Source organism: Corvus brachyrhynchos, unplaced genomic scaffold (assembly GCF_000691975.1).
Source record: "Corvus brachyrhynchos isolate BGI_N302 unplaced genomic scaffold, ASM69197v1 scaffold44, whole genome shotgun sequence".
Taxonomy (NCBI): Eukaryota; Metazoa; Chordata; class Aves; order Passeriformes; family Corvidae; genus Corvus; species Corvus brachyrhynchos.
In genome coordinates, this window is record NW_008238359.1 from 6,674,465 (window position 1) to 6,687,036 (window position 12,572).

General features: G+C 36.5%; 1 protein-coding gene across 6 annotated transcripts in view; it reads right to left on the reverse strand.

Annotated features, from left to right (window-relative positions):
• Positions 1 to 12,572, reverse strand: part of GRM5 (glutamate metabotropic receptor 5) — a 247,736-nt gene that overhangs the window by 54,341 nt on the left and 180,823 nt on the right. For all 6 annotated transcript variants that reach the window (XM_017735964.1, XM_017735963.1, XM_017735968.1 and 3 more), the window contains one exon: positions 8,616 to 8,851. In XM_017735964.1, coding sequence (XP_017591453.1) covers positions 8,616 to 8,851 — 236 coding nt within the window. The remainder of the gene's footprint in view (positions 1 to 8,615; positions 8,852 to 12,572) is intronic.

Genomic DNA, 12,572 nt, shown 5'->3' on the forward strand with positions numbered 1-12,572 from the left:
CACTGGTGGTCCTGGTTACCAGTGAGACTAATAAAATAGTTCTTCTACGAATGACCCCCTCCTTCCAAATATGGAAAACCAAACCAAACTGAACCCACATCTTTGCAGCGAATTCTGAAATTTGTCTATTGTTTCTAGTACTTAGCATGAAAATAAGCATTCTTCAATAGATTTCATTATTTTACAGATTTTTGATGTAAAACCTGTCATTCTTTTTTTTTTCCTGTTTTTACCCTCAAGGAAGATGAAATACAATTTTTTCTGCTTGCCAGCTGGTGATACTACAGAGCCTCATCAAGCAAGGATGTTAAAGAGTGCCAAATTACCATGGTTCAATATGCTTTTTCTGCTTTCTAACTTTTCCAAAGATGACAATACTTTGCATTTTAAAGACTGAAAAAAAGGTAAAAGGAAGAGTGAAAATACTTTACATTCCAGGCAATCCCTCAACCCTCTTATTTCATTCCCTGAGGAGAAATAAGAGAGCAAAATATGAGACACAATATGGGAGAATATTTTTTTCAAAGTGCAGAGCAGTTTTTTTGCTCTGCAATTAGTTTAACACTGAAATGAAGGGAAATTGGTAGTTTCTTTATTATTATTATTATTATTATTATTATTATTTTAAAATTTCTCAGTGATCAAAAGGTTGTTTACAACAAAGTTGTAAGAGACATTACAATGGAAACCACAGGCATATCCTACAGTCTCCAATTATTTCATAATGTTTCCCCATGATTATATCACAATTTAGTTTCTGTACAATTTCCATAAATATGTCATTGAAAACTTCAGTGATCCTTTGTGCTAATTTTTGTTTTGAGGGACAAAAGGCTGACAGAAATGAGTTCTAGTTTTGCTAGCAAATACGTTGCACATTAATATTCTGCTCATGGTACTTGAAGTCTATCAACCAATGTGTTTTCCTATATTTTCTTTCCTTTTCTTTAGTGAATTTCTTAGAAAAAATCAGGACAACAGGCTTATCTTTCCACCAAAGACATGGTAGTGTCTGCTGGAGGATACAGTGCGTGACTTCTTAACTCCATGTTGTCCCTGTTGTGCTCCTTGGGAACACATGCGTAACTTTCCCTGGATCTGTGCGCTCTGGATGACATGCCACCAAGTCAGTCATCCCAGAAACATGCATGTCTCTTCACTGAAGGAATGTGAGGTATCTTATAGAATAGAGGAAAGATTGTGCGTACGAACCACATTGTTCATATCTAAATAAATTGTCGTTGTCTAAAGATATAGAAAAAGACTGTGGAACCTTTTTGAAAATCTGTTATCAGAGCTTCCTATCAAAGCAGTGTGAAATGATAAAGTAACTTTCAGTTCTGTGTTATTTGTAAAGTTCTGGGTGTATTTTTCTGCTAAAAAATCAATTGACGTAGTTTATTTATTTGTTTGTTTTCCTATTTTAATTTATTACAGTCTCTTAGACTGAAGAAAATAGATATTTCTTGCTATATGGGAAATTTCATGCAATTCAAATATCCTTTTTTCTTGGGAAATGTCATTTTGATGCTGAGGCAAAACACATGGCATAAAACTGAAACATTGTGCAAATTAAAAACTTGAAACAAAGCTTTTCAACGTTACTGAGATAAGAAAACAAAAATGATCCATTTCAATGCTGCTATGGAACATTTTTGAAATTCGACGAGGAAATACCTTCCAGTGCAATCCACTTGCCCAATGCTTTTGACCAGTTCTAACTTTCACTCTTCTCAACTGAAAGCCGATACCAGCACTGTTACACTTTACATATTGAATAGCACTGAAATGTTGAGAATAACTGAGACCAAATTCAGTGCCCTAAAATTCAGAGAAGACTTTCAAAAGGTATTTTCGGTGTACTTAGTTGACTTTGGTGTTTTACAACTATCTGAGCCTGAGTGTCCAAGGCATTCTCAGAGCTCTCACAAATCTGACAAGAGGTTGACCTTCATCCCTGGGTGCCCACAAAGCAGCAGAAGTCTGGCTTCTCTTGTCAAGTTCACTACAATCAGCAAAAAGAGTAACAGCAACAGGTGGTCCTAGGAGAAGGTAAGTAAATAGATACCTATTTCTCCATACCATTTTCTTAACAACAGTACTATTCTTTCTCTACAGAATTCATTTTCTTTGGTCACAAATTGCAACAAAGCACAACTGCTACAGGTGCAAAAGCTTATTAAATGATGGTATAAAACTCTCAGTATATGCAAACATGCTTATATGAAGTATTTGAATCCATACAGGAAGTTGAACTGCTGAGAGAAAAAAAAGGCAGGAGCTATTCCAATTGAAACATCCAATATGAAATGTATATAATCTGAGTAAATTTAACGATAATTTAATTTTTAAGGCTAGAGAGACATGGTCCAGATAGTTTTCAAGGCTCAGAAAGGCAGTGGGAAAAGGAATTGTAATATAAAGAAGAAAGTCACACTAGGTTTATCATGACATACATCTAATATATTGAAGGAAGAAGTCAGGGAACATAAAGGGAAGGAAAAACAAATGTAGTTTTGTAGTCAGATTTTGGAGGAGTTTGATGAATTCTGTAACAACAATGAGAAGAGTCAAGCTAATAAAGTGTTTGAGTTACAGGTGTGTTAAAATCAGGATCTATTTATATCAAAAAGGCTTTCAAAAATATAAACCAGAGTATATAGCAGTTTTTAGCGTCACACTGCTTCTTTTCTGAATCAAAAGAATAGTAACATGTCTGTGTGGGCTCCTGGCTCAGATTATATCAGGCTGCTAGAAAATTCAGATCTGGTATTATGCCTTACAGCTGATTTGCCTTTGGAAATTTCTGGATCTGACCCAGCATCACTGTAAAAGTAGTGATAACAGTGTTTGAGTTCCAGGTCTGATATGTGGGGCATAAAAATGAGGGCTGGACCATAATTCAGCTTGCCAGTGCCCAAGCATGAGTATCAAATTGAATGACACACAGGATTTATTCAGGAGAATTAAAATGCTTTCTAATTCACTGTTTAAAAAATTTATTTATTTATTATTTTTTTATTATTTATTATTTTATTATTATTTATTATTATTATTTTATTTTATTATTATTTTATTTGTCTTTATTTAAATAAATTAATTTTAACTAAATTTGTTTTTCTTTTATTTGCAATCTAAAAATAAAAGTACAGCTAAGTCTGAGGAATATGATGTTTAAATGTGACACATTCCTTGAAATATGGAAAATACTGTTCAGTTCTGACAGCACTTATGTTTTGTTGGCTGAGTTCTGATTAAACCAATTTTGGCATTTGAGCTTACATTTAATCAACAGATTTGCATGTTGCAGTGCAAAAGACTACACAGTCGTGTTTTATTCCTTCATTCTATCTGGAAACCCAAAAGGGCCATTTGTTAAACCAAATTTCTGTTCATCTGAAACCGTTATAAACAGCTGGAGCTGGATGAGATTCAGCAAACAGGTAGGTATTTTTTGCACTTTCATTTTGTGTGCACATTTGTACCTTAAGCTGCAAAACTTTTCTTGTATTTATCCCAAATTTCTCAAATCTCCCTTTCTGCAAATAAACTTGTTCATTCTTAATCTTCTTCTAAACTGCTTGGAGATGTGTTGGTCATCCTTCTTCAGTGAGAGTCTTTACACCCTCGGAAAAAGCACTTTTATCTCAGAGAATCCACATGGTTAAATCATTAATGGAATTTGGGATTTTTGCATCCTGCTAAGATGCATTCAGAATGCTGCTGCAAATCTCCTTTCCATGGGAGCTGTAACCAGGAGACCTGTACATCACTGTGTGTTCTTCTTCCCCACAAACCCTATAACTGGGTCCTTGCTCCCAGCCATGTCATACATAAGCTGCTTTCCTCACTTTCAGTGCCCTCTATGTCTTGTTTGTGGCTGACCTTTGTCTGTGATGACCCAGCCTCCATAATTTCCCTTTGTTTTCTACTTCACTTATTTGAACCACAGTATTTAATGTCAGGACCCTGCTGTACCTGCACAAGTGACCCATCAACTCCTTCCAGATTCTTGTTCCCACTCTTCCTTTACATGAAACTGCTATTTTTTCCTTAAGTCTGTAACCTTTGCCGATCAAAGTAAGATACTGCACTGCTTCAGCAGCATCAGCCTCTATTTATTTACTTTTATTCTCTATCACTTAGATCACAGATGCTTGGGATGTGTATTCTGGTATTGCTCTGTGTTTGAGTATCCCCATAAAAAATGTTGCTCCATTCCTGCCTCTGGCTTTTTCACAACATGGGAAAAATAATATCACTTAACAGTGCAGGCAAAATAAATAATTTAACAGACTGGTAAATGTAATAAATATTCTTCTGCTCCTGATGACCTTGAGGATTTATCTTTTTCCGCCACTGTCCATTGAGCCAGAGCTTCACCACATAATTAGCTAATGTTGGGTTTTGCTTCTGCTTGGTGTTAAGATGGATTTTTAAAACACCCTCACCAGTATAAAAAAGTACTAGGAATTAGAGGTGGGAACTCTCTCTGAAAGAAAGCATGCACAAAAATATCTAGTCTTCAAAGGTCTAAAGACAATCAATACCAAAGGATTGGATTAGCCTTTTGAGACCTGAAGGTGGTCGTTGACTTGAGTTATTCATCCGGATCAGCTTGCAGACCTATTTATGAACTTCATTGAACTATGGTCATAGATATTAAAAAAATCTCTGACTGGTGCTAGAGGTGAAACCAAATCCAAATCTTGTAAAATTCCTAGTGTTTGGAGGCTATTATATGTCTCCTTTTACACATGCATTTTAAGTTCTTTGTTCTGACTCTTGTTCTTTAGAGGCGGCTTGTAGCAGATCTCCTGTGGCATGAAACTGATTACACTGAAAATCAAGTCAGATAAGTCTATGAACTTCTCACTTTCTGTAGTGCTCCAGCTGGGCAGAAAATCAATGTTCTTAGCAATGACAGCAGTGACACCCATTTGGATTAAGCAAGTATGTTCTAATCTGCAAATGAAAAATGAGCTAGATGCTGAAATTTTCATCTCAGTGGGAACTAAGTGTACGCGAATGGGTGGAAACTTTTTAGTGCTTAATAGAAATGAATAGAGAAAAACTTTTTTTTTATTGTTTTTTGGATTCTCTTTGTTCAGCTGATTTCATAATTTTATTATGTATATCTTACTAAATCATGTATTCCTTAATAATAATACCTGCCCTGAACCTGTCTATGAATAGCTTATGTTAAAAAGTGAGAGAAACACTCTTAAGTCACTGGAGATGATTTCAATGATTTATGACTTCTTGTATTTTCTGTCACAGAGTTAAACTTAGCCTAGTATTCTACTAGGCAGGCTTCATCAAAGCAAATGCAGAGATTTTAACAACTAAATTCATAGCTGGTGCACAGGTGAAGCCAGTTATTACTTAGATTTCAGCCATATCTTCCTGTGCTTATCTTCTTACTGAATAAACTTGATTACACTGCTTGCCATTCTTTATGTTTTCATGATAACACAACTGGATTACAGAGAACAATTAATTTTGTTTCCCACTAATATAATGGTTATTTTTTTTTTATAAAGACACATTCATTTAATAATGACCTCCTCTACTAATATCATAATACAGTTCCATGTTTATCTTTTTATCATTATTACAAGAAGTAAAGAATTGCTTGACTTTTGATGTAAAAAATAGGTTTTGATTTCTCTCCAGCATTTCTCAATAAACTTAATCTCGTTAATTGCAATCCTGAGAAACACCTTTAGCTTGATTTTTTTTGAGCGTTTTGGGTTTTGGTTTGTTTTTTTTTTAATGCAGCTTCTGGAGACGACCATGCATTTATTTAGATAAACTAAAAGATGTAGACCTGTGAAATAATTTTCTTACCATGTGAAATCAGAACCAAAACTAGTTCATCATCATGCAGAAACTCTTAGGACAGTCTGTGAAATGCTTGTGACCATCGAGGGCAAGTATTATCTTTACAGTTGTCTGAACTGAGGGAATTTAGGATTCACAACTTTGAGTACTTGATATAAACAAATAGAAATATAGGAATTGAAGAGACATAATTTTCAAGTTCATATGGGTGATAGGAAATGAGGCAGAAATAACAACTACCATGCCAATTTCAAGTATTCATGTTGATTTTGATCTTAAACTCACACCATCAAAATTTCTCACCCTTGCAAATCTTAGTGAATATATTTATGTCTTTCTTGCTGGTTAATCCACAGAGTTGAGTAACTTTGAGTTTCTTCACTTTATCCTACACCTTTGTCTAGTTTCGGAGCTATTGTGGGAAAACCAGCATAAGCATCTTAGCACTTATGGCACAAAATATGTCATTAAGTAAATCTGCATGCCATCTTTCAGGCCAAACTTTGAATTTTCTTTATATGAATTTTGACTGATGGTCTAGAAAAAAATCAAAACTATAAACCCAAGTAATATGATGAATAACAACTTCCTATGTGAAGACCCTGATTAAATGGACAGTTTTAACTGACTGCCGAGCATAATGTTGTTAACCTGGCAAATTACACAACTGAATTAGCATTTTTTGCCCTACAGCAACAAGAAAGAATTAAAGCTATTATAATCTGGTTTTTATTCTTTTACTATAGCCATCATGGTCCAGCATTGAATATTACAATAAAACTGAAGAAAAGGAAATTGGAGCAATCTAATTGGAAAATAGTCTTTTTCTCTAGTCATGATTTGAAAATCAGCAGATTTGGATTTTTGCACTTTCTTTTTTGTGTCTCTGACATTCCCAGCTTTAAGGAACCTATTTGAGCTGCGGTTCTTTGTGAGAAAGCTTCCAGCCATGAGTGCTGTGCATGCCAAATTAGTCAAGCTTTACAATTAAGTTATCTTATATCCATGACTGGGTGACATCATGTATGAAATAACATCTCCCTGCACCCCCATGATAATTTTTCTGTGCTGGTGAATTTTATTTTAGGCACCATAAAAGACTCTCTAGGTACTTACATTTCATAGTTACCAATCTTTCATACAAAACATAAATTAAATTCTCGCATTGTTGGTAAAAGGTAAGTTAAAAAAGAAACCAGGAAAAATCAAACTGATAGGTTTTTTACATGGCACACTGATGGAAACCAGGTCTTTATTAGCCTACATCCAGCTATGCCCACTGCACTGACAACTCAGGAAACAGGTGCACATTGTCATGGGGAAATCAATGAAGTTTGCTCCTCAATATGCAGTACCTGTCAATAGTGCAAATAAAACCTGTCTCAGACTGTGTTGGGTGGGTAACAGCACAAAAATAATGAGAAAAGTCAGATGGATGCTGAAGGTGTATGCTGAGATTTTGGGATTTCTAGATTCAATTTACATCTCAGTCACCAACTTCCCCTGCAACCTTGTCCAAATCAAAAGAAAGACTTATGATCATTATGTGGGATTTACGTAGGGGTTTGTATTGTGTAAATCCAAGACTCTGATCTTTAAGACATTTCTTGCTCTCGTGTGTGGAAGATATTGATATTTTTAGGAGGGAAGAACCCTTGGGGTTTAGAGCTGTGGTTGGACTAAGGCCCAGCACAGCACCACCTTACCCCCAACACTAACAGGATACCCATTGTATTAGTGATATCTCAAGGGTCAGAAATAGTGAAAAATTTGCCCAGAGAGTTTCAGACAATGAGAAGGGGCTTGTGAAACAATCCTCCTAGCCTCAAAGAAAGGACCCTGAACAAAGGACTCCTTCCAGATAGTCTGGGTCTTCTTGCTGAGGCACTGAGTTGTTGGTTCCTGCTGTGTCTCTTGTCATTTGACTGGTGCCACGGGTCCCCATGCCCTTTAGAATGCGAGGGATGCGCGCCAGTTCACAGCCTCTTGCCTCACATCACAATCTGCATTTTACACACCAAAAGAACTGGGTAAATGCTAATTCCAGTGAGACTACAAACTCAGGGACTTCTCACTTAAAAAGAAGAGAAAGACTGAGCCTACAGAGCATGCAGACTAATTAGTACATTAGACAACGTTAGCATTGCTTGGCATTTCATGAAATAAAGACCAATTAACAGAAGTAATAAATAATAAATAAAACCCCAACAAAATCCCAGAAAAATGTACCACATCTATCTGTAGAGCAGAAATGACAAATTGATGTTGGTGTTTCTGCTAAAATTAGTACAATAGAATGAAATAGATCAGCTCAAAATGGCACATCCTGAAATGATCCATGGCTGAAAGAAAACCTAATGGCATCTTTCAAATCACCTAGTGTTTTATCAGAAGTTCACAAATCATCACTGCCATAAGGGCTTCAGATAACTTTTAGCTCTCTCGTTGCTCTTGTGAGCCAAAGCACTATGTCTAGCTCTGCTTCTGAAAAGGCACATTTCGTGTTTTGCAGCATTTTTGAAAATGTTTACATGCCTATGGAGGTGTAGTTTTTCAAATATAGAGAGCAGTTGGGTACTGAAGCACTATCTGTTTCTTTAGAAATCTGAATACTTTTAAAATTGTGCTTTTCATCATTTTGAAAAGAGCAAACATTGCAATTATAGCTTCTTTTTCTTCCAACCCAATTCAGTATTTCACCAGACCATGCTGCATCAGACCAGACCTTCATTCACATGGTTTCACACAGCAGAAGTAATAAATTCACTTACTTGTGCAAGTCTTGTTGTATTTAGGGTTCTCTTGAGGAAACCCTTCCAACCGGCACTGGAACCTGTGCTGCCAAAATTCCTGAAACCATGGATTTCGATGATTGGTTTCTGGCCGAAGCTGTAGGTAGTAATCATCAAACCATTTCACATCTGGAGACTGGAGCTTGATCGTTATCCCACCAACAGCTTCATTCTGGTACCCTTCTGTCACGTCATACCTGTCTGCCCAGCCATCACTACAGGGGTAATGGAAAAAGTAAAACATTAACCATTCAAAGGAATAAGAAAAGAGCTTTCTTAACACTGAAATTTAGAGCCTAAGAGCAAACACACTAGGAGTTGTGATTCTGAGCAGCGTATTGTAAAGCACCTGTAATTCTTCTCGAGGAATAATTCAGTGTTTTACTTCTATTTGCTTGACATCAGCACCTTCTACTTATCTATTCCACATCCTCCACGTCAGGTAATTGAAACAACACTAAAAATCACATATCCTGAAATATGCTGCGTATAAGTGCATCTCTGCATCACTTAACCTCACTGAGCTCTGGGGTGAAAACCTTGGATTCAGCATTTCCCTGACACTGGGTTTACACTACTCTTACCTGAGAGGACATGACTTTGAGGACAGGACCTCTTACTGTGCAAAGGGCAGGACTGTGTTGCAGGCCATGTCCATACTTCTTGATGGAGCACGGCACAAAGAGCCCAAAGCAAGTCTTGAAAGGGCTGGCACTGCTCAAGCAGAAACACTGAGACAACATGGCATTGCATCTGAAGCAATAAATGCTCTCTGCAGACATGACTAATGAAGCTGGGCAGAGCATTATGCAGACCCAGGTGTTGCTCCTATTTCTTGGTTGCTTGTGGCTGGAGCTTTATGGAGTTGTGTGATACCGTACTGCACACAGAATTTTAATCCCCTTCTGTTAACCTTTCAGCTTGCAACACTCTAACCACAAGGAGAGAGAAGTAAATGAAAACCCCATTCAAACAAAATGTCACAAACTTCTCAGGGTAATTTCTCTCTCCCCAGTTTCACAATGGATTTTCTTGGAAGTACTGGCATTTATGCAGTTTCACTCAGCACTAAAAATGTACATATCTCATTAGAGCATTGCAGATTTCTTCTGTTTTATCATGAACATGATATTTCAGTTTTTCAAAAGCCCCAGGTCTTACAGTTAGAGTCTTGTAGAAGGATCTCAGATTACACTTTTCCCCCCTCTAAAAAGTCACTGATGTTGACTATAGAGAGCACCGTTAAATCCTAAAAGTTGAGTAATTGAAGGATAAAAAATAAGCTCAACTTGTCTTATTTTAAAACATCATGATTTGTTTACAGCTAGCCCTTCTGTAGGTTAGTCATACTATATATAAGTGATGTAGGTGACCTTTATGTGTGTGGATCTGTTGTTCTATTTTGATCATTCACTTCCTGTCTTAAACTTTTCTCCTGTACTGCAGAGCAGGCAGGAATCCTGCTGCAGACACTTGGTCCCCAGCACATTCCCTATGCTGTGCACTCAGCTGTCCTCACACAGAGCAAAAGGCCTGGGAGAGTGACTCCTGCACAAAACACTGTTTCAGCAAAGCCTGGACTCTTGACTACATCTTCTTAGAACAGCTGGAATGTCAGTAAATAGCAGCTTCACCAAGGGGAAAAGTAATATTCCAGTGTCTGGAATCAAAATGAAGGAACCATTAAACATGATTCAGATTTCCAATGCACTGATTTGCTCAGCACAGAAGAGTAAAATATTCATTCACAAAAAGAAAAAGATGATCATTGCTGCTCAGCTTGAATGCAGCACTTGGAAAATTTACCTTCCACCTTAGGGATGAACACAGGTGCTGATGTTCCCAACAGCACTCAAGAGGCTCAGTAAGACAAACACCCTCCACATCCAGGAGTATTTACTGGACAGAGTTAAAACCTGTTCTGGGTTGTTTTGTGATAAAACCCACAGAAGGTGTTTTAAATTTATGACTGATTCAACCTTTCCTTTAAAAGATTCATCTTAATCTTTGGCAAATTTTTAAGTGGTTTTATCCACCCTCATAAAACCTGACAAGTTTTTGAATGCAGGAAGTGATAGGTTTTGTAGTGTGGGATTTTTTTTAAACCGGGTAGAATTTAAAAGAATTAAAGCCATGCTGTCAGTATTCCATCTTTATGAGTTGTCTCAGAGAAACCTAGAGAAAAGCTTGTTTTCTTGTAATTAATTTCTTTATCCTTTTCAAAGGAACAGTTTTGTAGATCTAATCCAGCAGGGTGCTGTAAAATTTACAGTATTACTTTATGATTAGCTATCCCCTCTAAGAAGATATGCAACAGAGATAGCATTTTATACCTTTAAATTATTAAAAAAGATGGAAATGACAACTTCATATTACCTAACCCTCCTTCTCAACTTTTCTGCAGGAGAGCTTCTTATTTCAACAGAGCTGCTTCTCATTCAAATAAGTATGTCAGCTTCGCTACTTGAGCAAAAAGCATTTAGGAATGTTATATAAAACCTACTCAAAATGTGTACTGTACAGAAAATGATGTAGAGATAACAAAGCCTCTGATGAACAAAGTGGAAAAGCAAATGCTAAACTACTATCCAAAAGCTTGTAAAAGTGAGTAGGTAGACAGGGTAGAATGAATACATAAAAAAGCTAGTGGTTAATGACAGGGATAAAGGGTGAACCAAAAAGTGAGAAGATGATCTAGAAAACAGGCTGGATTTAATTAGCTGAAGATTTATAGCCTGAAGAACCAAACACAATACTAGGGGAGAGGTCCGATATTTGTCTTCAGGTCCATCAAAAGCATCAGCAAAAAGATCACAAATTGTTTATCATATTGACATAAGCATTCAGGACCTGAACTGAAAAGAGAAAGACTCATCTTAGGCACCAGGAAAGTTTCCTCACAGTAGAGAGAATGAGGAACTAGAATAGCTTGGAGAGTCTTAGGAGTGTCAGAGAGCAAGATAGACAAGCATCCATCTAATATAAATGTCCCTGCCTTGGTGGAGGGATGACAGTAGGCTACCTGACTTCTTGACATCCACTATGCATTAGTTTATGTTGAGATCTGACACATCTGGGAATGATGATTGCATAAAACCCAGCAGATTCGAGCAAAAATACAAAGAAAGTTAAAATAATACCCCTCCTTCACAGCTTCCCCAGCTTCTCACAATATTTTACCTTACTTATTTTTACACAATTCATATTTTTGTATTTTTTCTCTCTTTGTAGTTGCTATGAGAAGCAACAAGCAAGAGAAATTTATTTAGGATAAATCATGTGTTAGACTATACACACAGTTAATTCACGTGATGCAGTCAGGGTAGGCAGGAGTGTGTATTGGGTCAAAATTACTCTAAATGGAAATGAAACTGTTTTATCTCTCTTTTGCTGGGTGAAAGGAAGGTTTTTACATCTAATCCCCAAGTAACACTATCTCAGTATAATTAAGATAATCCTTTGAGGTTTCAAAACAGAAAAGAAATTCTATGTTCCCTAATTTAGACATTTTGGTTGACAGTCTGAAGTAAACACAGGCTTGGCAGTTTAAGGCCACTTGCTCAGCTTTGAATATCCATAGCATTAGTTCTGTAATATTGACCCTATATTTAAGACTTGTTACTTCCATAGTCCAAATCACCTTTGTCATGGGAAATGAAACTACAAAATCAATAAGTCAACAATAAGATATCATGTTTGAACAACTGCAAAATGATTTGCACAAACTGACATGCCTACACACTAAATAGACATGGATCTTATTTTTAAATATTACAAGTTTTTATACTGTTTAATTCATTTCTTAAATCTCAGCTATAGAATTTATAATATTGGTTTCAGTGAATATTTTCAGATTCTTGAGAAGCCTTCTAAGGAAGATGGGAAATTCTGCCACTTTTTAGGGACAGCTGGACTAAAAAAGGTTCAAAGAAGAAA